General features: G+C 41.7%; 1 protein-coding gene across 3 annotated transcripts in view; it reads right to left on the bottom strand.

Moving 5' to 3' along the window:
• The window catches only part of MAP3K20 (mitogen-activated protein kinase kinase kinase 20), a 125,275-nt gene extending 105,705 nt beyond the window's left edge, over positions 1–19,570 (bottom strand). Inside the window, exons 1-2 of one of the 3 annotated variants that reach the window (XM_074967605.1) lie at positions 19,468–19,570; positions 11,192–11,381 (exon numbers count right to left, since the gene is read on the bottom strand). In XM_074967605.1, the coding sequence (XP_074823706.1) occupies positions 11,192–11,350 (159 nt within the window). In that variant the 5' untranslated portion in view covers positions 11,351–11,381; positions 19,468–19,570. Of the gene's footprint in view, positions 1–11,191; positions 11,382–11,539; positions 11,694–19,467 lie in introns of those variants that run through there. The other 2 variants (XM_074967603.1, XM_074967604.1) reach the window with 2 other exon arrangements.
• Between the last annotated feature and the right edge of the window lie 6,483 nt (positions 19,571–26,053).

Here is a 26,053-nt window from a genome sequence, read left to right as displayed (position 1 = left end):
TAGCCTCTTATTCATCACTATTTCTCCATTTGTCAGTACAGAAACTATGTAAAATGAGTGAAATTATGTGATCCTTACTCAACTCATGAAGTCAACAGGAGTTTTGAGTAACACTAGTAGAGTTTTAGTTAAGCTGTTAATATACCTCCAACCCCATATTAGGGATCCCACAGAACAGAGACTCAGTCCGCTGCTGGAAGGAACAGCTAATTTCTTATCGATGCGCCTATGCCTAGTATCCTACAGCGAGGGGGAGATGGACCTTTCAGTCTCTCCACATGCCATTTTAACAGCCCATCATACAGCATGTTCCTAGTTTCAATAAGAAAAATAAATAATTTTCCATAACCAGGGCCTTTTGTGCTACTCTATGTTGTCATTAAACAAATGGTCTATAGTAGTGATACTCAAACCTCTGTGGTTCAAGAGCCGAATTAGCAATCAACATTACACAAAAGAGCCATAGTCAAGTGAATTTGTTTCATTTGCCATAGTACTATAGATTCATGTTTAAACATTATGACAGGGGAAATGTTTAGTTTAGTTGGTCAGTCATTTTGCTGCAAGAATTATAATTCTCACAGCAAAATGACTGACCAAGTATTATTTTATGTACAATTGGCTAATAACATAGTAAAAGCATCCTGATTGGTTAATCATTAAATCACACAGTGTTTTAATATCATGTGCTGCAAAGAGCAGGGGAGACACTGAAGAGCCACTTGTGGCTTGTAAGCCTCAGTTTGAGTATCACTGGCCTACAGTCTAAAGAGTTGCAGAGAGAACACTCATAATGTGAGCGGAGTGTAAAATAACACAAGGATCTCTGCCTGAGTCTTCAAACTACCTGAGAGACGCATGAATTGCTCCTATTAATATCTCCTTAACAATGAAGTCTGAGGATACCTTAAAAGTCAACAATAACTAACAGCTAATCATTTCAGCAAAAGCCATGGGTCATTAAATACCATGGCAGATATTAGAAGGGGACACAGCAGGGCAGCTATTTGGTGTCAAGGGTTGCCAACAGAGAGAGATGAGTAATGCAACTTTCCCTCCAAATTTAAAATAATCTGCACCTGCATAAAAGGAAAAGGGAGATGTATACTTTTCCTAATGCCAAAAGCTTCAACAGCCTGCGGGACACCAAAGACCAAAACCATCTCCCCAAAAGCCCCAACTGTCCTCCAGCTAGTTGTTAATCCCTTAGTCTTCCTATCACATCTTCTGTAATTTATTCACTAGCAATCCAAAAATTTGCTGCATACTGGAAATTTAAAATTGAGGCAGCATATATTAAATTTATTTTCAAAATAAAGAATAGACAGAATATCATACTGATTGTACTGGACAAGGTGGGCCGTGGGAGGATAGGAAAGGGAGAGGATACGCAGGACCACATTACAAATCTAGGGTTCCGGCTGTATAATAGATTCACAATGCCACATGGAGCTTTGGGTATAACATATCACATGTAGTAGAAATACCTTAGATAAGAGGCATGACATTAATATGTACCTCATCATGGACATTACTTTAGAAATTACCAATGTATGGCTATACCATATTCATAAATAGATCTGTCATGCGATAAAATGCAGACAATTGGATTTTGTGCGGGAGCTGTGATACATTTTCATGACGGTTTGGGGAGGCTGGCACAAGGGATTAGAACAGTGGATTTCAAACTTTTTTCTGGTGACCGAGCTGAAGAAAATTGTTGATGCCCATGACCCAATAGAGCTGGGGATGAGGGGTTTGGGGTGTAGGAGGGGCTCGGGGCTGGGGCAGAGGATTGAGGTGTGGGGGTGAGGGCTGTGGGGTGGGAATAAGGGTTCAGGGTGTCAGAGGGGGCTCTGGGATGGGACAGAGGGTTAGGGTGCAGGAGGGGGTCAGGGCTCTGGGCTGGGGGTGCAGCTGGGGATGAGGGGTTTGGGGTACATGAGGGTGCTCCAGGCTGGGGGTCGGGGCGCAGGCTTACCTCCAGCGGCTCCCGGTCAGTGGTGCAGTTGGGGTGCAGAGGCAGGCTTCCCGCCTGTCCTGGCACCGTGGACCACGCTGCACGCCAGAAGTGGCCAGCAGCCGGTCCGGCTCCCAGGTAGAAGCGTGCAAGCGGCTCCGCTCAGCTCTTACCCACAGGCACCGCCCCCTCCAGCTCCCATTGGCTGGGAACCGGCCAATGGGAGTGTGGAGCCAGTGCTTGGGGCAGCGGCAGCGCACGGAGCCCTGTGGCCCCCCACCTCTTAGGAACCGGACCTGCTGCTGGCCGCTTCCTGCAGCGTGGTATCGGAACAGGTAGGAACTAGCCTGCTTTAGCTGGGCAGCACCACCAATGGGACTTTTAATGGTCCAGTTGGCAGTGCTGACCACAGTCACTGCAACCCAGTGCTTCCCATTCCGTGACCCAGTACTGGGTTGTGACCCACAGTTTGAAAACCCACTGGATTAGAAGATACAGTTAAAAAAACCACATACATACACAATGAAAAAATAAAGCCTATTTTTTCCAGCAATCAGCCTATTCTGAGGAGGTCATACCATCTCTTCCAACAGTGTCTCTGCTAGACATTGACAGTGTTTTGGCATCATATTGGTTGTGACAACAATAACTCTGAAGACTTAAGTAGCACTTGTGCTCAATGAATCATCTAAGGCTAGCCTCTGTCTACTGTCCCCAGGGAAAATAACAAACACAGAAATCCTACAGGATTTAAGCCCTCCATAAAAATCTCCTTGAGAAAAGAGTGGAAGACCAACTTCAGCAGCAGGCGCGGCCAAAGGTTCTTACTAGACGTCTCTCCCCTGGCCACAACTATTCATTTTACAACGTTTGAAGTGGACAGCGTAGTAGCCAGAGTTCCCTGCCCAACAAATGCTGAGGTGGAACAAGAACAACAGGCTAGAGCACCATTCTCCTCAGAGTCAAGTTAAGTATCTTAAATTATTTATTTTTCACAAAAGACAAATGAAACAGGAGGCAAGGATGATTGTAGACACCATTAGCGTAACTGAGCTGGTTACTGAGAAGATGGCCTTTTCCCCCCTCTTAAATATAATAGAAGAATTAAAATGAAGATTCTCAGAAGTTTTAGTAGAAGAAACAGTCTACAGAAAAGCATTATTTGTAGATACTGAGATGAAAGGGAAAAATAGTTCCTATAAAGAGCTGATAAAATGACATTAAAATAGCCCTTCATCACATAAACCTCCCAGAAAGGAAATCCAGTCAAGACTGCCACCGAGTATCTTTAATATCTATAAACTGCAAGCAAAAAGAACACCTCTATTTTTAGTCCTGACTGAGTTAAGTATTGATTTCAGTTTGTTTTATTCTGTTTTACTCTGTTGCTTTTCTCTTGTTGCTCACGAAAGTCATTTGCAGTTCCTACTCTTGTGTCCTAGATTTAGCATTACCACATACTCTCTTTTAAGACTGCAAACATTTGTGACATTCATGTGATTAAACTGAACTCATCTAGCTTGGAAGTTACATATATGGGCAGCATTTAGGGGAGAGACCCACTTTGGAGGTGTATCATGAAATAAAAATGCAAACAAGTTGTCTTTTCTTTTCTTTAAACCATGTAACAAGTCCACTTTTATAAATCGGTTTTAAAAAACAACAGCATAAGCTCCTTGCATAAACTAATCTAAACTTGAAAACCTGACAATATAAAATTCATTTCCATTGGGAGTAGCCAGACTTCAAAGACAACAGCATCAGATCTAGTGAAAACATGTTTTTATGCTTGATGCTCAACAAAACTAACACATTATCCAGGCATGACTGACAGGATAAAATACAGAGAATTAATAGCACACTGAAAAATAACATTTTTGATTCACAAGTGGTAAGGCTGGTGAATCAATGGTTCTCCAGAAATATTTTTTCAGTAATAGTTTCGTTTAATTTGCCTTCCTTTTAGCCACAATTCCCAATCTTCACCCTCGGAGTTTACACTGCAGCTTGTACAGACCACCATCAGCACCTATGATGGATACTATAATGGCTGTGTTTTCTTACTACTGGTATGCTGCATAAAACTGAATTATTCTCTTTGTATATTAGTATTCCTGTTAAAAAAACAATGTTTATACATGCTAGAAACTGAGTAAACAAACCAGACATATTACTATTGTCCATCAATAGTGTAAGGATAGTTTGCAAGGTTTCAAAGTACTGCTAAAGAACAGTGATGTTAAAATTAAATCAAAGCATTTTTCAGGCAAAATTCCAACAAGAAAATGTGAGTAGTGCACCAATAGTTGCACATAAGAGCTAGTTAAACCTCTGTAACTTGCAGAGGCTCTTTATTTTATTTGCTGGTTTACTGGTTGAAAAAAATAGGATTTCAGACTAAGTTTTTCCAACACTAACAGTTATATCTGTAATCATCACAGTCTGTTAAAAAGGTATTTATGGAAATGAGCTGCAGCATCTCAGCAACTTTAAAATATAAAAAAGTATTTCTGATTACCTTCACAGTTTCTGAGAACAGTTACTCAAAACCCCCATAGTAATCCATGACCTGCGATGAATAATGACTGAACTGCACAGTTCTACAACACAACAGAGGGGATTTTGGTTAGCAGATGCTGCTCAGTTAAAATGTAAAGAGGCAGTGTCTAAAACAATAGGTGAATTTGAACATTTCCATCAGGTGAAAATCTGTGCTGGTTATTGAGTTAGGGATGATTTGAGGATTAGCAGCACTTTGTAGGATTAGACCCTTAGGGCCCAATGCAACTCTGACTGACTTGGGGTGTGTCTTCACGACCAACGTTGAAGCTCGCCCAGCGCTGTAAAAAAAAAAAAAACAAAAAAAACAAAAAAAACACCCCCACATGGCGCTCCCAGCGCTGATGCACTGTCTACACTACCACTTTACAGTGCTGAAACTTGCATCTCTCGGGGGGGGGGTATTTTTTCACACCCCTGAGCGAGAAAATTTCAGCACTGTAAAGTGGCAGTGTAGACAAGGCCTTAAATGGATGTCAAATCAGGGTCCCAGACATTAATTCACTTTGACCATGCACAAAAACAACAGGCATGCATCTGGGAGACTAGCAACATTCCTACAGTATAGGAAAGAATTCTATTTTTCCTGCACACAGTTTAAACATCATACTACTCATCTGAATCATTAAATACTAGTTTATGAAAAGTAACTCATAGAACAGGTCCCTATTTATAACCAACCCCCCCCCCAGTATTCTGGATTAAATAGTAAAGCTGCAATTTAATTTTGTTTCTGCTGCTATTTTATAATCATTTGAGATGCAGTTTACATAATCAAAGTCTTGCACTGAGTTTCAGCTTTGGTATTCAAATCAAGGCCTTGTAGAATATTTCTTCTTCTCAATATGCCTATTTATCTATGCTCATTCACACACATACACACCCTTATATGAAGTCATATTTTATTGTCTGTCTGTTAGAAGTTGGTGTCTGATAGAGCTCTTCCCATTCCTCAAAATTATTTAATTATGGCTTATAATGAAACTATGAGCTAACATTGAAAAATGCTTATTAATATGTTCATAACTAAGCTTCTCTGAATACATATTTGATTAAGATATGTAGGTACACATTTGGGTAGGCATTATCTTCAGATATATACAACTGGAGCTCATCTCACTTGACTATCACACACACCATACTACTCTTTATTTTATATTTATTTTTAATCAAGAAAACCAGATACGGAAACTGTAGCTTTACTATATGGCTTTATTTATTTATTTGCTTTATTTTTTGTTCTTTTTTAAACTCAAAATAACTCACGAGAAAGATACCATAGCTTTTTTAACCTGGCTTCAACCATTGGAATCACAGCTAGCAATGACAAAACACTTATGAGAAAGCGTCCCCAAAACGCTTCTACGGGTTTTCTTCTTTAATCAATTGTTTTGGATCACTGGCAGAAGTTAATAGAAAAAAAAGAGAATCAATCATGGAGTTTAAAAGGAAATTTACCAAAACGTTTACTTCCAAAGATACCATAAGCAGCAATAATTAGTTTCTCGGCTAAAACACTGATTGTCCAAACATCAACAACACAACATAAATATGTGTAGTTATAACAAGTTGCTGTTTGATTATATTCAGAAAGATAAGACAGTTACATTTACAGGGAATCATGGCTTTTAATCATAATTCTGGATAAACTGAACAACATATTAAAAGAATCTTAACTATCACAGAGCTTGTCTACACAGGGAACTCAGAAAAGTTAATAAAAGATGTTAATTTAAAGCGGATTGGTTAAACTGCTTTAAATCCTTGCGTGAGTGCTCTTATTCAGACTCCACTTTGGAAGTGGATTAAGCTGAACTGACAAAGCCATTTTAATGCTAAATAAACTCCCTTAACTCATTTGGACGTTAACTAATCCACTTTAAAATTACACCTTTACTTAATTCAGATTAATTTTTCTGAGTATTTTTGTAGATAAGCCCTACGATTTAGAGTTTAAGGCCAGAAGGGACCATTAGATCATTTAGTCTGACATTCTGTATATCTCAGGCCATTAAGTTTTAACCCATTACCCCTGTAGTGAATGGAATAATTTCTGTTTGGCTAAAGCACATCTTCCAGAAAGGCATCCAGTCTTGATACGAAGACATCAAAACCAGGAGAATCCACAACTTCCCTTGCCAATGGTCAGTCACCCTCACTCTCCAGTTTGAATATGTCTGACTTCAACTTCCTACCATTGATTCTTGTTATGCCATTCTCCAATAGATTAAAGAGCCCTGTAGTAGCTGGTATTTTCTCCCTGTGATGTGCTTATACACTGTAATCAAGTCACCTCTCAATTTTCTTTTGATAAGCTAAACAGATTGAGCTGTTAAAGTCTCTTGAGCTAAGGCATTTTCTCCAGCCCCTGAAGCATTTTTGTGGCTCTTTTTAAAATACAATATTTCAGTATCAGTCTCACCAATACCACATACAGCGGTAAAACCACCTCCCTATTCCTACTCGCTACTTTCCTGATATACAGTAAAAGCTGTGTTATCTGGCACTTTACCAACCGGAAAGCTCTATAAACTGGCATTTCTAATCTTCATTGAAAGTCTGGTTTACAGTCCAGTTGGCACGGGGCCAGCAGGCTCCCTTCCTGGCTCTGAGTGGCTCCCCAGAAGCGGCGACATGTCCCTGTTGCTCCTAGGTGGAGGAACGGCCATGGGGGCTCTGTGCACTGCCCCCACCCTGCCCCAAGTGCTGGCTCTGCAGCTCCCATTGGCTGTGGTTCACAGCCAATGGGAGCTGCGGGGGCAGAGCCTGCAGGCAAAGGCAGCATGTAGAGCCACCTAGCCGCACCTCTGCCTAGGAGCAGCAGGGATATGTCGCTGCTTGCAGAAAACTGCCCGAGGTGAGCGCCGCCTGGATATGGCGCCCCGCATGCCCTCCTGCACACCAACCCCCTGCCCCGAGCCCCCTCCTGCATCCAAACTCCCTCCCAGAGCCTGTGCCCTGCACACACACCCCGCACCCCAGACTTGAGTCCCCTCCCACACCCAAACTCCCTTCCTCTTAGTTAACTAGAATTTTTGACTGACCGGAACCCCCCATACACCCAATATGCCAGATAAAGCTTTTATTGTACACAGAAGGATTGCATTCGTCCTTTTCCCCACAGCATCACTGGGAACTCATGTTGAGTTGCTTGTCAACTATGACCTCTAAATCCTTCTCAGAGACACTGCTTTCCAGGATACAGTCCCGTAATCTATAGCCAGCATTCCTCATTCAAAGATGTATAACTTTGCATTTGACTGCAACAACACACATTTTGTTTCAATCGGCCCATCCTACCCAGATCACTCTGTACAACTTCCCTGTCATTTTTTTAACATACCACCAATCTTTATGTCATCTGCAAATTTTATCAGCAATGATTTTATATTAACTTCCAGATCACTGATGAAAAATGTTAAATAGCATCAGGATTAATACTGATCCCTGTAAAACCCAACTAGAAAGACTCATATTCCATGATGATCACCCATCATTTTTTTGAGATCTGTCAGTTAGCCAGTTTTTAATCCAATTAAATTTTTTATAATCAGAAAAGCCTCACAAAAGTCTAAGTCTATTACATCAATGTAGTTACATTTATCAACCAAACCTGCAATCTCATCAAAGAATGAAATCAGTTTTTTTTGACAAGACCTATTTTCAATAAAACTACGTTGACAGGCATTAATTATGTTCCCATCCTTTATTAACTGAATCCCATAGAAGCTTTTTCATTATTTTGCCCAGAATTGATGTCAGGCTAACCAGCCTATAGTTACCAAGGTCAACAGTTGCTTTAAGTAGCTTGCATCAAATAATTAGCTAATCATGATACACGCTGCCAATTCATGTTTGTACAGTGACATCTGCCATTGCTACCAGAGAGCAGGGTTTTTTCAAATTTAAAATCAGCCACAAATATCTATGTTGGTCTGCAACCCCATTCTTAGCCAGGAAGCAAATTTTTTTTTTTTAAGTTTTTTTTTAATAAAACATACATTTTTTAGAATTGGGTGAAATCTTCAGACAAAACTTTTCTTTGCCAAAATATGCTGATTTGGGTCACTTGAAACATTTTGTGAATTTGATAACTCACCAAATGGTTTAATTGACAAAACAAACAACAAAATCTCCCAAAATCAAAATGTTTTATTCTGGCCTTTAAAAATGAAACATTTTGATTTTTTAATTCAGTACAACTTCATGTTTTGAGTTTTACTTCAATTTTATTTAAGAATTAATTTTAAAAAGGTTTTATTTAATCTGGAAGACTTTTTAAAAACCACCACCACATTTTTTTTTTTGTCATGGATCAACCTGAAATGAAATTTTGATTCAATTTTTTGGTATGGCCAGTGAACCAAAAAAAAAAAAAAACCTTTAAAAATCAGTTATTCCCACAGCTCTATTTTAAATAAAATTAAGAAAGTTAATGAAAAAAATTAATCCAAATTAAAAACTGAATTTCTATCCTGAATTTCAATGGGACTGAGCATCCATATCTCCCATTGACCTCCACAGGAGATGTGGGGATTTGACATCTTAATTTGGACTGTCATCTGAAGTGGAAAACAATCATGCTCTCCAAATGCTGTCACATTCAAGACACCATCACATCTGAATATTTATAGATGTAATACCCTTAAAATCTTTTTTCCTCCTCTTTAACTGAGAACTGACTCAAACGCATTTTGCAATTCTGGGGAGTAAGAATATTGTGTGAAAATCAGAAGGATTTAGTACTCGAAAGGCTGTCTAAGGATTCGACAATTCCCTGCCACAAGGGTAAGATTTTACTGCATAGTCCAGCTGATTGATGCCCAGATTAGCCTAGCCTGAATTTGAGCAGCTTCATTGCATGACCCTATTCAAGTTACTGCATTCTCACAGGTGCTGCACCCCCCTGTACGTCACCAGGGCTTCTGGGGGTACATTCCATAGTTCTTTGTGCTGCAGTAAGCTGAGTTGGTCTATGATTCTTTCCCAGTGAATCATGGGAGAATTTGTCCATCCTTCTGGTCGTTGGAGGAGGAGGAACTGTGGGAAGGCACTGGAGGACTATTAGCACTTGAGTCATTTAGGACTGTGTCCTCACTGCTAAGTGAGCCTGAAAGTGGAACCTAGTCTATAACTTGCACCCGCAACCAGATCAGTTGAAAGCACCATTGAACTTGGGTGAGGTTTTACTGTGTGGACATGAGGGGAGTTGGGGGTAACACCCAACTAAAAGCTGGGGCTACCTCTATGAAGACTTATACCATGGACAGTGCAGGACCAAGGCTGCTCCCTCAATCACAGGCCAGAAGGTTAAGAGGGCAAAAGGAGAGTTCAACTGTTTTATATTACTATCTGGTGATCTGTTTGGCCAACAGTACTGAATGGGACTGAGTAGCCCACAGGATGCACCTTGCTCTTCTCCTCCAGAGCAAGGACGGATTAACTCTCCTGTGGGCCCGGGGCTATTAGATTTTGTGGGGCCCCTGTATAAAAGTCTTTTTCCCAATTTAAAACAAAATGATCACAATTATGGCATTGAGGCTATTAACGCTATACTAAACTTGCCTTTTAATTTACATAAAGCCGTCCTGTGGTTACATTTCAGTCTTAAAACATGTAGACTATAGTTAATTCAAAATAGCCTACTCCTTACCTTAGAACAGCTGTTATATTAATTTCTTTCTGGGAGAGAGTTTGGGTGCAGGAGGGGGCTCCAGGCTGGGGCAGAGGGTTGGGATGCAGAAGAGGGTGAGGGGTGCGGGCTCTGGGAAGGAGTCTGGTACAGGAGGGGATTCTGACCCCGGGCAGGGAGGTGCGGTGCAGGAGGGGGTGAGAGGTGCTGGCTCCGGCCGGGAGGCGCTTACCACAGGTGGCTGCTGGCCGGCAGCGCAGCAGGGCTGAGGCAGGCTGCCAGCCTGCCGTGGCCCCATGCCGCTCTGGAAGCAGCCGACTGCTGTCACCTCTCTTTGCGCCCCCGCGGGGAGGGGAACAGCGTGTCTCTGTGTGCTGCCTGTGCCCATAAGTGCCGCCCCCGCAGCTCCCATTGGCCGGGAACCAGCCAATGGGAGCTGCGAGGACGGTGCTGGGGGTGGGGGTAGTGCACGGACCCGCCTGCCCCCCCGCCACCAGGGGCCACAGAGACGTGTCAGCAGCTGGCCACTTCCAAGAGGCCATGGCATGCAGGCAGCCTGCCTGAGCCATGCTGCGCCTCTGGACTTTTAGCGGCCCGGAGATCGCGATCGACAGGCAGAGGCTCCAGGATTGACCAGTCGATCACGATCGACAGGTTGGTGACCACTGAATTGTATATAATTATGGATTTATTTTTGCGGGGCCCCCCCTTAGCCTGGGGCCCTGGGCTGCAGCCCCTAAAGCCCCTGTGTTAATCCGGCCCTGTTCCAGAGGGTCACTGTGGCAAGGGACCTCTGAGAGGGGTAAGAGGGAGTGGGGCAGGGAAAAAAAAAAAACAGGGAAGGAAGAATCCAGTGGGACAGATGCAGAAGACACTCAGCATGTTTAAACTCTAACAACCACCATTCAACTGGCTTAAATAACTAAAACAAAAAAATCCCAAGGAGGTCTTCTTTGATCAGGAACAGAATGGAAAACATTCAGATATTATTAACAGTAATTTGTTTCATAACAGAAAAAAACCCAGAAGTGAATTCTTACCTCCTTCTCTATTTTGAGCAGCTTCTTTACAGCCACCTCTTTGTCCTGTGATATCCATCGGGCTCGATAAACACTCCCAAAACTCCCTCCACCACAGCTTTCAAAGAACTGCAAGTCATCAAATTTAATTTGCACAAATGAAGCACTGAGAGACGACATCTCATAATGACAAAATATACCACAACAAAATCTGTAAGGAGAAAAAGTCTAATTAATACATCTGTTCCACAGAATTATTATACTCCTAACCATGCTTTAGATATCATAAAGCAAGAACCGATTGCCATAAACAAGTTACAGCAAAAACCACTGAACAGATCAAAGGGAAAATAAAATTAAGAAACTCACATGCCAATAGCCTATGCAAACATTTTATAGAGTTTGTCCAGACTCTGAGAAGCAGCTGTTTGCAGAGAAACGGTTAGAAATTTTCCTTGGATTTAGTGATGTTTCCTGCACACACTGGAGCAGCACTGCAAAAGGCTAGTGCGTCAACAGGTCCCCTAACATGAAGCACACTGACAAACGGGAAATGCACTTTCAGCTGGAGCTTGCATAGGAGTTCTGGAATCTGGAGCATGCAATCTCTCCATGTTGTGTGATCACTTCACAGAAAATATACATAGCCTAAGCAACTGAACATTCTGGCAGGAGTGCGATGTAAGCCTGAGGCCCATGTACTCTCCGCACGCTGAGAAAGGTAGAAAGACATGGAAAAAGATGGCCAAAATAAAAATCTCTTCCCAAAGTAACTCAGTTATGCTTGCATGTTATAACAAAGCATAAGTGGAAAATAATTTCTCAGTTTTAATATGTGAAATCCTGAGCATACTGCCAAGAATGGATTTTACAGTTTTAAGAGATCATACCATATTTGTTGTCAGAGGAACAGAATGTCCTTCCAGTAGATTATAAGTGATAAATCCTATGGCTGTAGTAGATTTTTAAAAATGTTATTATCACCTAAGTGAGTGGCTGATCACTCACAGCCATCATATTTGTGGATTAATTTTGAACCTCTTTTTATAGTGTTGTAAACTAAAAAGGTTTTGATCCTCAGTGGCGCTGCCGAGCATGTGGGATCCTGCAGTTCTTGCAAGGTTTCTATAACATGATTTGTCAGAGGCCTGTCTACACACAAACTTGCACCAGTTTAATTTGCCCTGATTTATCTAAACCAGTTTAATTCCTCTGTGGAAAACTGTATTTCAGTATAAGAGTGGTTTATTTTGATTTAGGTTAAACCAGTTCCTAATTAACTTCAGCTAAGCCAAAATAAGTGTGTCCAGGCAGCCTCTGCACCAATTAAAATTACACCATGAGTTAAACCAGTGCAACTCTGTGTTTAAATAAGCCCTTACGTTTTCTATAGTACTCATCAACACAGGATCTAACCATTGTGTACTGTCTGGGGCCTGGACTATCTTCTAGGTTACATGTCTGAATGGTGCCAAGCACAAACATCACTGATTGGGGTTCCTAGGCTCTACTGTAATACTAAAAAAATGATTATGGCTCCCCCTCCCCAAGATTTCAATGCAACTGTGCTATGGATTTTAGATTACAGCTGACTAGAAATCCAGTTTCAGTCACTATTTGGTTACTGCAGGTCTCTAGCTGTGAAGCAGCAACTGGTTCTTTAAACATTGCCTAGGACTACCTGCAGTGTCTTCTCGGTTTTCTTGCTTATTTTTAAACATTTTGACTATCCACTGACAAAGTCCTATAAGGCTGAAAGCATTGGTTGACTATTTAGTCCATGATGCAAGATACAACATAATACTTTTATTGAAGGCATTTTTTTCGAGAGGCAAATTTAGGACACAGAATTTAGAGACAAACATAGTTTGTCTCCCAGACCATCTGTGAGGGAATATGGGTTCTTTTTCTTACCAAACCCTCTGAGCTGAAGTGCACTGTTGCTGGTGTGTTGTGAGCTGGGATGAATCTTAATTATGTGGCAACCTTTTTTGGTTGCTTCCCTACGCAGGTCTAGTGTTGTTATTGCATTTACTTTGGTGTTTATTAATCTTATGTGGCTCAAATCCTTTGAAACTGTGCTGTATATAGATGAAATTTAAAAAAGAAAACTTTTGGGAACAGAGATTGGTCAACCTTCCCAACATTCCAGCCTCTTTTTGGATAAACTCAATTTTATTTTCCTGCTTCTTTGCCATCAGCCCCTTATTTCCTTGTGGCCAGAAACTGCCCATTTGTGCTCTTCACTTCAATAATTTTCACAGCTAATTATTATTGTTTATGCAGTACTACAGGTGTACATGGTGCTTTATAGGCAAATGAAAAGACAAGCTCCCTACCCCGAGGACTTACATCATAAAGCCACAGTCTTGCAAACACTGATGCACCTACTTAACTTCACTCACTTGAGTAGTCTCACTATAGACAATGGAATTATTAATTGCAGTAAAGCTACTTGCGTGCTGTCATAAATATAAAGGGAAGGGTAATCACCTTAAAAATCCCTCCTGGCCAGAGGAAAAATCCTTTCACCTGTAAAGGGTTAAGAAGCTAAAGGTAACCTCGCTGGCACCTGACCAAAATGACCAATGAGGAGACAAGATACTTTCAAAAGCGGGAGGAGGGAGAAAAACAAAGGGTCTGTGTCTGTCTGTGTGATGCTTTTGCCAGGACAGAACAGAAATGGGGTCTTAGAACTTAGTAAGTAATCTAGCTAGGCATGCGTTAGATTACGATTTCTTTAAATGGCTGAGAAAATAGCTGTGCTGAATAGAATGAATATTCCTGTCTGTGTGTCTTTTTTGTAACTTAAGGTTTTGCCTAGAGGGATTCTCTATGTTTTGAATCTAACTACCCTGTAAGATATTTACCATTCTGATTTTACAGAGGTGATTCTTTTTTACTTCTATTAAAAGTCTTCTTGTAAGAAAACTGAATGCTTTTTCATTGTTCTAAGATCCAAGGGTTTGGGTCTGTGGTCACCTATGCAAATTGGTGAGGATTTTTACCAAACCTTCCCCAGGAAGTGGGGTACAACGGTTGGGAGGATTTTGGAGGGAAAGACGTTTCCAAACTACGTTTTCTCAGGAACCCAGATAAAGTTTGGTGGTGGCAGTGGAAGTCCAAGGGCAAAGGGTAAAATAGTTTGTACCTTGGGGAAGTTTTAACCTAAGCTGGTAAAAGTAAGCTTAGGAGGTTTTCATGTAAGTCCCCACATCTGTACCCTAGAGTTCAGAGTGAGGAAGGAACCTTGACACGTGCATAACTGTATATAGGATTGGACCATAAATTAGACAGAGAATCGTAAACAGGTGATGAAAAATGGTTGAGCTGGAGATGACAGAAGGAACAGAAACAAAGGCAAAGGGAAAATGGTCTTGGGGGAACAGGTAAACTATTTCCTGTATTCACCATTTGCATTAATAGCTGTCAAGCTACCTAATTATTTTAAATTATTGTAGAACCTACAGATCCCATAACCCATACACACAGAATAAATTACCCACATAGCTTCTCAAAAATTTACTAGCACAGAGCAAGATCTTATGCTATTAAGATTTTGTTATTTAGACAAAATATACCTCTCAACATTTACTAGTACATCACAAAGGATAAATAAAACTGAATCACAGTTGTCACATAACTGAACAATGTACATTTTGTGATGCTTTTTATTCCCCTTTGTTCACTCACTCACTAATTCCCAAAATCCACAATAGGTCTTTCCCCATCAATGAAAATGTCTAAAAGTTATTTTATGTCTCCCTAACTTTACTCCTTTCCAATGCAAACAGTTTATCTGCTACTGTCTACAAGCCTAGAGACATCTGAGTCACTGGCATACTATATCATTAATACATTTTAAAGATGACACACTGGTTCATACTGCATTCTTCAAAATATATTTTCCAATGAGCTCATGGGAGATGTATGCAGGTAACTGCTATTAATACAGGTATCTGTAATTAATGCCAACATGAGTTATGCACAGTCGCCCTCTTCTGGATGAGAGAATAGACCTATTTGACTGTTATTTCATATCTACAGTATAGCTACAAAACAGCTAATCGTCAACTGGAAAGATTAATCCCTTTGTTTTGTGGGAGAAAACATCTGTTACTACTATATGAGTATTACACATGTCATTATTAATTAACTTGTCGTCGTGTTTTAAGAGATACTTTACAATTGTGTGCCAAATCTGGGTTTATACAGTGGATCAACAGAAAATTCTTATAGTTCGTTAGGCCCCAGACTGAGTTTTTATACTTCTACTCCAAAACAAGTGCTTCACTCTTCTACTCTTGAGCACTGCATTTTCAGATCTTTTCAGACAAGAGCATCTTTCATTGTAACAGTTTTCTGTTTTGCTTCTTTCAAAAAGAACTACCACAATAGCCTGAAACTTTGTACTCCCCGCAGTTCGATCATTCTAGCTGTTATTGTACTATAGCAGTGGGGGAAACTATGTTAATTGGCTTTGTTGTCTATGAAGCGAAGCTGTGGCAGGTCAGTAATACTGTGAATTGTAAGTATTTGAAGCAACGGTTCAGTCATTTTCTCTCTCAGGTATTTCTAAAGAACCTATCACCTTATGAAAATAAAGAGTTTTCCTTTCTTGAACTTCAATTTTGATTTCTATCAGTTAACATGAGCTGGAAGTAATACAACCCAAGAACTGAAGCCATCTTCTCTTTTGGAAAGTTTTTTTTTTCCCTCCTTACAGCAATTTCTGCAGCGATCTTAGAAATTGTTGACTTTTGCACCAAAGAGAAGAGGATCTAAGGAACATTCTGTTGCACTTTAGATTTCTATTTTAATTCAGTGACTAGCAGTCTGTTATTGTATGTCGCTTTGTATCCAAATTGTTCGGCAACAGCATGATCAGCTCAATACAGTAATAAATTCTCAGCACGCTTAACACCATCTGATAGCTAGCCATTGATGTCCACATTTAACTATGGGCCTCATTCACTTCTAAGTAGGAATAACCAACCTATGAAAGACAGCTCTGTTTTGAAACTCAGAATTTCCTCCAAATTCTTCCATTGGGAATGGAGGCACAAAGGGTGGTTTGCTCTCTCCCATGTTCCCTTAACACACGGATCTTGCGGGATCCACAGAAGACGAAAGACACCTGCCAGATGCCCTCTGCCTTTACTCTGTCATCGAGCCTCACTAGCTTCTACAAAGAGAAGTTTCCTGGAGTTGGATCTTCTCTAATGAATGAGGGAGTCCTGTAGCACTGAATAGGAAAAACAGTGCAAATTAATTCTGTCTCAGTGTGTTTCACTGTTAGAGAATGGAACCTGATGAAGCCCACCCACTTCCCCTGTCCTCTCCAACTCTGCAAAAGGGCTTGTATGTGTTGGATGGGAAAATGCTACAGAGGTAGAATTCCCCTCTTCGGTATGTGCATAGGGAAGCACAGAGCCCTAATATTTTATCAGTTACTACTTATAGTGTAGATCGAGTTGCCATTGATGGTTTAAATGTAAGAGACATAAAAAAAGGAACAGGATTAGCACAACTTGCACAATACGTCTGTGTCCCAATATACTGGTGTTAGATTTGTGTGCATTTATAAAACAGAGTACTGAATCTGTCCTGTTGCACACATCCCTGGAGATATTTTAATATTCAATTGTTTGGATTACTTCTAGCAATCCCATTGCAAATTATGGCGAGCTACTAAATTATTCACTCCCCTCACCGCACTTTCTGATTTTGTAACATGGTCAAAGTAGTTTTCAGTGCTTTTTTGGGGTCACACACTGCCAACACTTTGCCAATAAAGTAGGACTACATTTGTACTAGCTTAAAATACACAGTAGCATGTGCCAAGTTTCCTTATTTGGCAAAACAGTTCCTTGGCTTTCAAGATCTTTGGCCATCCATTTTTAGACCATCCTCAAGTCTGATACTCTGATACTGTCTCTAGTCCTAAAAGAGGTCAAATATATTCCATTCAATAGCAAAATTTAAAAATTAAAATAAAAACATAAAAAGGAGTTGTCCATTGCCTTGTCTGACTGGAAAAGGGGCAAGGAATCACTGTTGTAATCTGTTATTACATTTATGTAATTTATGTAAGATTACATTTATGTAATCTTCATTACATAAAGAAATAAATAATGCAGGAGAAACTCTGTATATAAAACAGAGCCATCATCACCCCATTGTTTATGATAAAAATTAAAAGAATAAGATGTAAATTCCATGCAATGTTCTAAAATAAACATTTTGCTAATCTTTCTCTAATTCTTACAATAAATTAAGACAAAATCAACACTGTGCACACCTTTATCACATGATTAATTATAGTTCTACCATCTCATGTGTCTGAAAACTAAGGAATTATAAAAACCTCTGTAATTTATTTCTAATTTTGTCTGAATAGCTGAAGTTTATATATCTGTTAGTTTCAGAGAATGATCACACAATTTAGTGCTCAGTTTAAATGATTCAAAACTATTCTATTTTAGATCTATATTGCATTGCATGTGGAGATTTAAGACTCTTCATGTTTCATTTTAAATAGAAAATATACACTCAGAGATACTAAGTCACTTGCACCATTTTAGTTACTTTACACTATTATTTCCCAACAGTGTATTCAACAATGTACACAACATGGGTAAGGAGTTTACAATACAAGGCTTTGATTCTGCAGTCAGATCTGTGGAGCCATGGGCCTCCACACAGGCATCAGCATATCTGATTCCAGGATCAATGTCTACATATTTTGTCAGGGTCTTAATTTGTTTAGCTTCATTAGTCTCAAGAAGCCTGATCCTACTCTCACTAAATTCAACCATGCAGGACTGGGCCCTAAAGATGTTTCCAAATCACCACCCCACCGAGCTACATCTGTCCCAGTTAATCCAGTATTTGCAAATTAGTTCTGCTTCTGAATTAAAAAATTAAATATCCATTGTATACTGATGGTTAACCACTGAACCTCTACAAGAATCATGCTGGATGGAGGGTTTATGGAAGAAATATAAAAATAAAGTCATATTCGAGGCAAGAAACATTACAGATGTAGAAATACCACAGCACAGAAACAAAAAGACAAGAATATATTGCTTTGCTGGGGGGGGGGGGGGGCGGGGAAGGAAGGTTAAGTTCAAGTGTTCAAACTGGGGGAGTGCAAAATGCAAGGAAAAGGCAGCGTGTGTTCAATGTATTTACTATGTGTATATAAAATTAATTCACTTGAAATCTCATTTAAAAAGGGGAGAAAAAAGGAGAACTTTCTCTTTGTTAAATGTTAACTGTCCAAGTCCTACATATAATCAGAAATAAATATTATTTTTAAAAGGTGAATTTCTTATTCTGAATGGTTTGTTATATCACTGTATGCTAGCACACACTCTCTCTCTGCCACTCACAAAACATTAAATAGGACCTAACACTTATAATGTAAGCCCTTACACTTTAATTCAGTTCTGGGGAACTATATATGTGCCCTTACCAAAAGCAAAACCAAATGCAAGGTTTTTGTTTTTCAAAGAAATTGGCCTCCTCTGGATGCCGAGCAGAGGACTCAGCTCCAAGGAGGAAAGGTCAGGTCACATACTGGCATACAAAAATATCTCCAAGGACTTTCAAAGTTGCCATGGCTTAGAGGGGGGGACATGTCAGAACAAGAAGAGGAAAGAACAAATGGCATCCTTGTGCAGAACTCCGATTTCAGTTGAAATCAGAGGTCAGTGGAGTTGCACAGATTTACACGGTGCAACTGAGATCAAAAGCAGGACCAGCGGCCAGCCAGAAGGAAGCAATCATATAAAAGTTAACTGTGTGTGACTGAATGCCAGGCTTGCAGGGGAAGCGTAGCTCTTGCCTCCCTTGCCAATGCTGAAAGTTACAGGGAGCAGGGCTGGAGTTTTGTTCGTTCCTGGCATGGGCTGGGCTAGAGCCACAAACCCGCCAGGGCAGCGCTCTCCCGCCCCCGGGCCCTCCCCAGGGGAAGGGTGGGCTCGGGACAAAGCCGCAAACCCGGGGGCGGAACTGAGGCAGCTTGACCCCAGCCCTCCGCTGGCGCAGTGAAGCCGCGGCTCGTCACCATGCGGGTCAGGGAGCTGGCTCCTGAGGGGCGGCTGTGCCCGGAGGCCCGCCGAGCGTCCCGGGCAGATCCGTGGGAGGTGCCGCGGCCAGGGGCTCCCCGCCGCCAGCGAGCGCACAGCTCCGGCCCCCTGCCGGGAGCAGCCCGCGGCGCTCTCCTCTCCCTACCTTCTCCCCGGGAGCCCGGGCCGGCGGTGCCCGTGCGCAGCCAGCCGCGAACAACTCACCTGGGCGCTTGCGGGGAGGCTGGAACCGGCGTGACCGCGTCTGCCGGCGGGGTGTCTCCCACGCTTCCGGTTCGTCTCCAGGAGTCAGCCACACACCCCGCCTCCGTGCAGCCAGCCAGCCAGCACCACCCCGCGCGCTGCCCCAGCGGGCAGGGGGCCCGGGCACCACGCCTGTCACACAGCAAAGGCCCTCAAGCGAGGAGTCCCCCCCGCAAGCCCGGCCCTGAAGTGAGAGACACCGAACTGTGGGGCAGAGACAAAATGGGGGCGGGAGAGAATCCTCCACATGCAGGATGCGGCCAAGCAACAGGACGGGGAAATTTCAAAGCTGACAGGTCTTTAGCTGTCCCAGACTTAAGCCTTGTTTTCAAAGTGACTAGTTTCCCGGAGTTAAATAGAGCTTTGGAAAATAAGGAACCCGCACTCTGGCAAGTAACCTGTACAAGCCCAGGAAGAAGTTGAGAAGCGATGTGCTGAAGACGCAAAAACTAACAGTGACTTTGGTTTAAAGTCCATCAGAAGCAGGAAGCCTGCCAAATAGGCAGTGTGGACAACAAAGGTGCTAAAGCAGTACTCTAGGACGACAAGCCCGTTGCATCGGTCTTCACTAAAAGGCTGCACAGGGCAGATACCCACATCAGAGGTATTGTTTTTGGGTCACAAATAGGAAGTACTGTCCCAAATAGGAGAGGTTTTAGAACAAATTGATAAGCCAACCAAAATAAGACACCAGGGTCCGATGGTATTCACCCACAAGTGCTGAAGAATGCAAATATGAAATAGCAGAACTACTAACTATAGTATGTAACCTAGCACTGAAATCAGCCTCTGTACCAGATCTCTGGATCGTAGCTAAGGTAACACTGATTTTTTAAAAAGGACTCCAGAGGAGATCCTGTCAGTTACGGACCAGTGAGCATAACTTCAGTACTGGGGAAACTGATAGAACCTATAGTAAAGAACAAAATTATCAGAATTGAGGAAGAGTCAAGATGGCTTTTGTAAAGGGAAATTGGGCCTCACCAATCTTATCAGAAATATTTGTGAGAGTCAACTAGCATGTGAATAACAGTGATCCAGTTGATATACTGTACTTGAATTTTCAGAAAATCTTTGATAAAGTCCTCACAAAAGGCTCTTAAAGAAACTAAAGGGCCATCAGACAAGATAGAAGGTCCTCTAATGCAGTGCTTCTCAAAGTGGTGGTCCAGTCTGAGAGCCATCGGCTGCCGGTCTGTGCGCACATTGGAAAAAAAGAATTGCTGGTCCCCCACATCAGATAGCTTGAGAAGCACTGTTCTAATGGATCAGTAACAAGTTGAAAGGTAGGAAACACAGGGTAGGAATAAATAGTTTTCACAATGGAGAGAGGTGAGTCGTCGGGTCTCCCAAGGATCTGTAGTGGGACCTGTGCTGTTCACAGGACCGGCTTTAGGCACCAGCAAAGCAAGCACATGCTTGGGGTGGCACAATTCCAGGGGCGGCATTCCGGCCATCCCTTTTTTTTTTTTTTGTGGCTTGGGCAGTTGCGCTCTCGAAGCTTGGGGCAGCAAATTTTTTGCTTGGGGTGGCAACTGGCTCTGGCTGTTCAATATATTTCCTAATGATCTGGAAAAGGGGGTCAACAATGAAATGGCAAAGCTTGCAGATGATACAAAATTATTCAAGATAATTAAGTCCAAAGCAGACAGGGAGGAGTTACAGGGAGATCTCACAAAAGTGGATAACTGGGCAATAAAATGGCAGATGAAATTCAGTGTTGATAAATGCAAATTAATGCACATTTGAAAAAATAATCCCAACTATACATATATAATGATGGTTTCTAAATTAGCTGTTCCCACTCAAAAAGGATCTTGGAGTCACAATAGATAGTTTTCCGAAAAGTTCCACTCAGTGTGCAGCTGCAGTCAAAATGCTAACATTATGTTAGAAAAGGGATAGAAAATAAAACAGAAAATATAATGCCACTATCTAAACCTGTGGTGTGCCCTCACCTTGAATACTGTGTCCAGTTCCGGTTATCCCATCTAAGAATCAAGATAGTGGAACTGGACATGGTTCAGACAATAAATGGTGTCCATCTGAGGAGAGACTAAAAATATTAGGATTATTTATTTTAGAAATGAGACAACTAACAGGTGATATGACAGGTCTATAAATCATGAGTGGTGTAAAAAAGTGAATAGAAAAGTGTTTTGTTCCCTTTCCTACAATAGAAAAATGAGGGGCCATCCAATGAAATTAATAGGCAGCAGGTCTAATAAAAAAATTCCTTTTTTACACAATACACAACTAACCTGTGGAACTCATTGCCACAGGATGTTGTGATTGCTAAAAGTATAACTAGGTTCAAAAAAGAACTGGATAAATTAATGGAGGGTAGGTCAATCAATGACTATTAGCCAAGATGGTCAGGAATGCCATCCCATTTCCGGGCAACCCTTACTATGGATCCCTCTATAATTGCTCTGTTCTGTACACTCTTTCTGAAACTCTGCCATGGGCCACTGTCAGAGACAAGATACTGGGCAAGATGGATCATGGTCTAACCCAGTATGGCAGATTTTGTATTTTTATGCAGTCAAGCACATCTATTATCCATCCCTCTGGCCAGGACAATTTATCCTTTCATTGATATAAATGTTAAATAAGAGGAAACTCAGCTGAAAACACTTAAGGTTGTGAATGAAGATCATGTTCCTATTATTCAAGTTTATAACTTATTATTCATATTATCAATTTTCATTTTCCTGTACAGCAGCTGCACATGTTTAAAAAACACCTTATACTGAATACTACAGAGAAGCGATAGGTAAAATTTGTTTTACAGCTATAGCTTACGTTGCATTCAGCCTCCTAATTTCCTCTCTACACAAAGCACAGAAATGAACATACAAATTTGGTCAGCTGTCTGCACGTGCTGTTTGGCTCAGAAAAACATAGTTTTTCTCAATTAACAATAAATGGGAAACTTTATTGCAAATTGATATTAAGCTGTCACATTTCTAAGGAGGTGACAAAAGAGTTTGAAGCAAAGAAAATTGTTTCCAGTCAGGAATTGCATTAAGTGGGTGTGAGTGTACCAGAGGGAAGGAAGGTGTGGCCATTAAGGCATGGGACTAGGATTCCGGAGTTCTGTATTCCAGTCCTTGGTTTGCCTCAGACTTCCTGTGGAACTTTAGGTGAGTCACAAAAGGCCTGATCCAAAGGTGCTGAGCATTCACAGCTCCCATTAAAGTTATTGGGAACTGAGAATGCTCAGCACCTCTGAAAATCAGTTAATGGGATAGCAATCCTTAGAAGAAGTGTTGAAAGGTGTCAAGGTTCCTCCCCCACTCTGAATTCTAGGGTACAGATGTGGGGACCTGCATGAAAAACCTCCTAAGCTTATCTTTACCAGCTTAGGTCAAAACTTCCCCAAGGTACAAAATATTCCACCCTTTTGTCCTTGGATTGGCCGTTACCACCACCAAACAAATACTGGTTACTGGGGAAGAGCTGTTTGGACACGTCTTTCCCCCCAAAATACTTCCCAAAACCTTGCACCCCACTTCCTGGACAAGGTTTGGTAAAAAGCCTCACCAATTTGCCTAGGTGACTACAGACCCAGACCCTTGGATCTTAAGAACAATGAACAATCCTCCCAACACTTGCACCCCCCCTTTCCAGGGAAACGTTGGATAAAAAGCCTCACCAATTTGCATAGGTGACCACAGACCCAAACCCTTGGATCTGAGAACAATGAAAAAGCATTCAGTTTTCTTACAAAAAGACTTTTAATAGAAATAGAAGTAAATAGAAATAAAAAAAAAAATCCCCCCCCCCCCGTAAAGTCAGAATGGTAGATACCTTACAGGGTAATTAGATTCAAAACATAGAGAACCCCTCTAGGCAAAAACCTTAAGTTACAAAAAAGATACACAGACAGAAATAGTTATTCTATTCAGCACAATTCTTTTCTCAGCCATTTAAAGAAATCATAATCTAACACGTACCTAGCTAGATTACTTACTAAAAGTTCTAAGGCTCCATTCCTGGTCTATCCCCGGCAAAGACAAAATATAGACAGACACACATACCCTTTGTTTCTCTCCCTCCTCCCAGCTTTTGAAAGTATCTTGTCTCCTCATTGGTCATTTTGGTCAGGTGCCAGCGAGGTTACCTTTAGCTTCTTAACCCTTTACAGGTGAGAGGAGATTTCCTCTGGCCAGGAGGGATTTTAAAGGGGTTTACCCTTCCCTTTATATTTATGACAAAAGGCTAAATGCATTAAAGATTATGAGGCATTTAATCACCACAGTACATGTAGATCAGTATGGGACAGAGGCAAATTGGAACTAAAATGAGGGCCAGTCCTAAGGCTCCTCCTGATTGTGTGAGCCCACAAACACATCGTATTGTGTTTGGTTCAAATTCTATTACAAGGAAGATGAAAACACATGAAATAAAATGTTTGTTCATTTTTTCCCTCCTTTTACCCCTTCACACTCATTAGAGCTGTTGCAGAAAGCTATAGTTACAATTCCAACTCATACTGTAGCATAGCTTTTAAGTAATGTACAAACATTTTTCTCTATATTATTCAAGAGAACAATATGAAAATAGCATCATATTTGAAATAATGAGATTCTCTGGAACCACAGTGGTAAAGCTTGTGATGAAACTTGTGAGAGCTGGGGACAAAGCATGCTCCGTGAGAGGATCTGCCTGTGGAACAATCTTCAAGAGCAGATCAGATGAATCCATCTTTAGGAGACCTGCAAAACCTTCCTCTTTGAGAAAGCCTTTCCACAATGAGTGACAGTACAAATACCTCCTTATGTACCCAGCTCACACCCCATATCAAACAAACAAACAAACAAACGTACCCTACCCCAAGAAGAGTTTTGACCCTGAAAAGTGCCAAAGGGTATGTCTATGCTGCAATATAAGCCCTGGCTCAGACTCAGGCTTGAGGCCAAATCCCGCTTCTGTCTCCACGCAATTCTGTCTGACTCAGGCCCAGGACCTTGGGGTGGGGTTCAAACCCAGGTCCCACTAGGATTCAGGCCCACATTCCATCATTCTGCCGTGTGGATGCAGCTCAGGCCTGGGACCCCCAACTCCAGCCCTGAGAGTCCACCAATCTGTTCTTTGTCCTCTCTATCCCAAGAGAAGCAGTCATCTCCCAGAAAATGGAAGCTCCGTTCCTTATTCATGTACAGCAGCTCAGCATTTAACCTTTCCATTTTATTCTGATCGCTGAGCTGCAAACACAGTGAACCTTCTGCATTTGCCATGGCCACCAACTGGAAGAAGTCCTTTGCCAAACTGGCTGCTTCCTGGTCATGGGACCTCAGCAGATTTTGGTAAGAGTTCCAGGAACAACCACATGTACCAGGAGATAGGAAAGAGGCTGGTGGCACTGGGGATTCTCCAGACTGATGACCAGTGCAGGGAGAGGATAAAGCTGATCAAGACCAACTACCGGAAAGCCAGGGATGAGAATCACGCCTCTGGGAGCTCACCGTCATCCTGTCCCTTTCACAAGGAGTTTGGATGCTGGATACTGAATGGAGCAGAGCCAATAGTGCTTCATGATGGCCTGGTTAGGCAGGATGGCAACCCTCCGCCCCCAAATCCAGTATAGGACTGGAGGGGAGCCCGAAGGCACCAGATCAGGCTAGCCAGGTAACTCTAGTATTCGAACCGGTCTCCAAGTAGGCTTTACCGCTGAAGCAGATGCAGCACATCCTGGGTCCTTACTCGGAGGAGCTTTTTGATGCCCCACCCAAGGAGCAGCCTGCAACAGAACTGACAGCAGAAATGGAAGGGACAGAACTTTATTAGAAACTTGCACATTCTTGCTAAGATGTGCCAGGGTGTTAAAAATAAGAGCCTCATATTGCCTTCCCTGTCAGTACACCACTCCCTACTAACACAGCAATGTAACAAGCCGCCAGCAAACAGCTGGCAGGAGGTTGAAATGTAGTCCATTTACAAACACAGTCCATGTAAGCTAAATGTAGTCTATAATGTGACAAATCATTTGTCCGAAATATGGCTGGGGAGTTGTATGCTGTCCAGAAATGTGCTGGGGATGGTGGTGGGGTGGCTGTGGAGTTCTTTACAAGTCTGTATTAGCATGTGTGCTTGCATGCAGTCATACAAGGCTGTATCAAAAGCCATGGGGAGACAGGAATCCATGCAGATGCTAACACAGCATCCTATTGATTGCCCTAAGAATTTTGCCCAATCCTGGGTGATGATAACTGCAAACTTTTCCTATAGCAGGAACTCCAGATAGATAGTCACATTTCAGGGAAGGGCGTATTTTCCAGGGCCACCTTCATAGCTGATCAGCTCATTCCACGTGTATGTGTGCTGTTCAGTCACCCTAAGTTTGACTATTTTGATGGCATAGATGGCTGGCTTGCCACCAGAAGCTTGGAATAAAATCTCTTTGCCATTCAGGAACCTCAAGAATTGTCATGTTCTCCAAAATGTGGAGTGCCTGAAATGATAAAGACAACTTATCTAGTATGCCGTGGCCACCTCCCTTCCCTCATAGTCCATGGTGGTCTGCAATTTTTTTTTTAAAACC

This window comes from Natator depressus, chromosome 11, assembly GCF_965152275.1.
Source record: "Natator depressus isolate rNatDep1 chromosome 11, rNatDep2.hap1, whole genome shotgun sequence".
Classification (NCBI taxonomy): Eukaryota; Metazoa; Chordata; order Testudines; family Cheloniidae; genus Natator; species Natator depressus.
The sequence above is the reverse complement of the archived record's forward strand: the minus strand, read 5'-3'. Positions and strand labels throughout refer to the sequence as shown.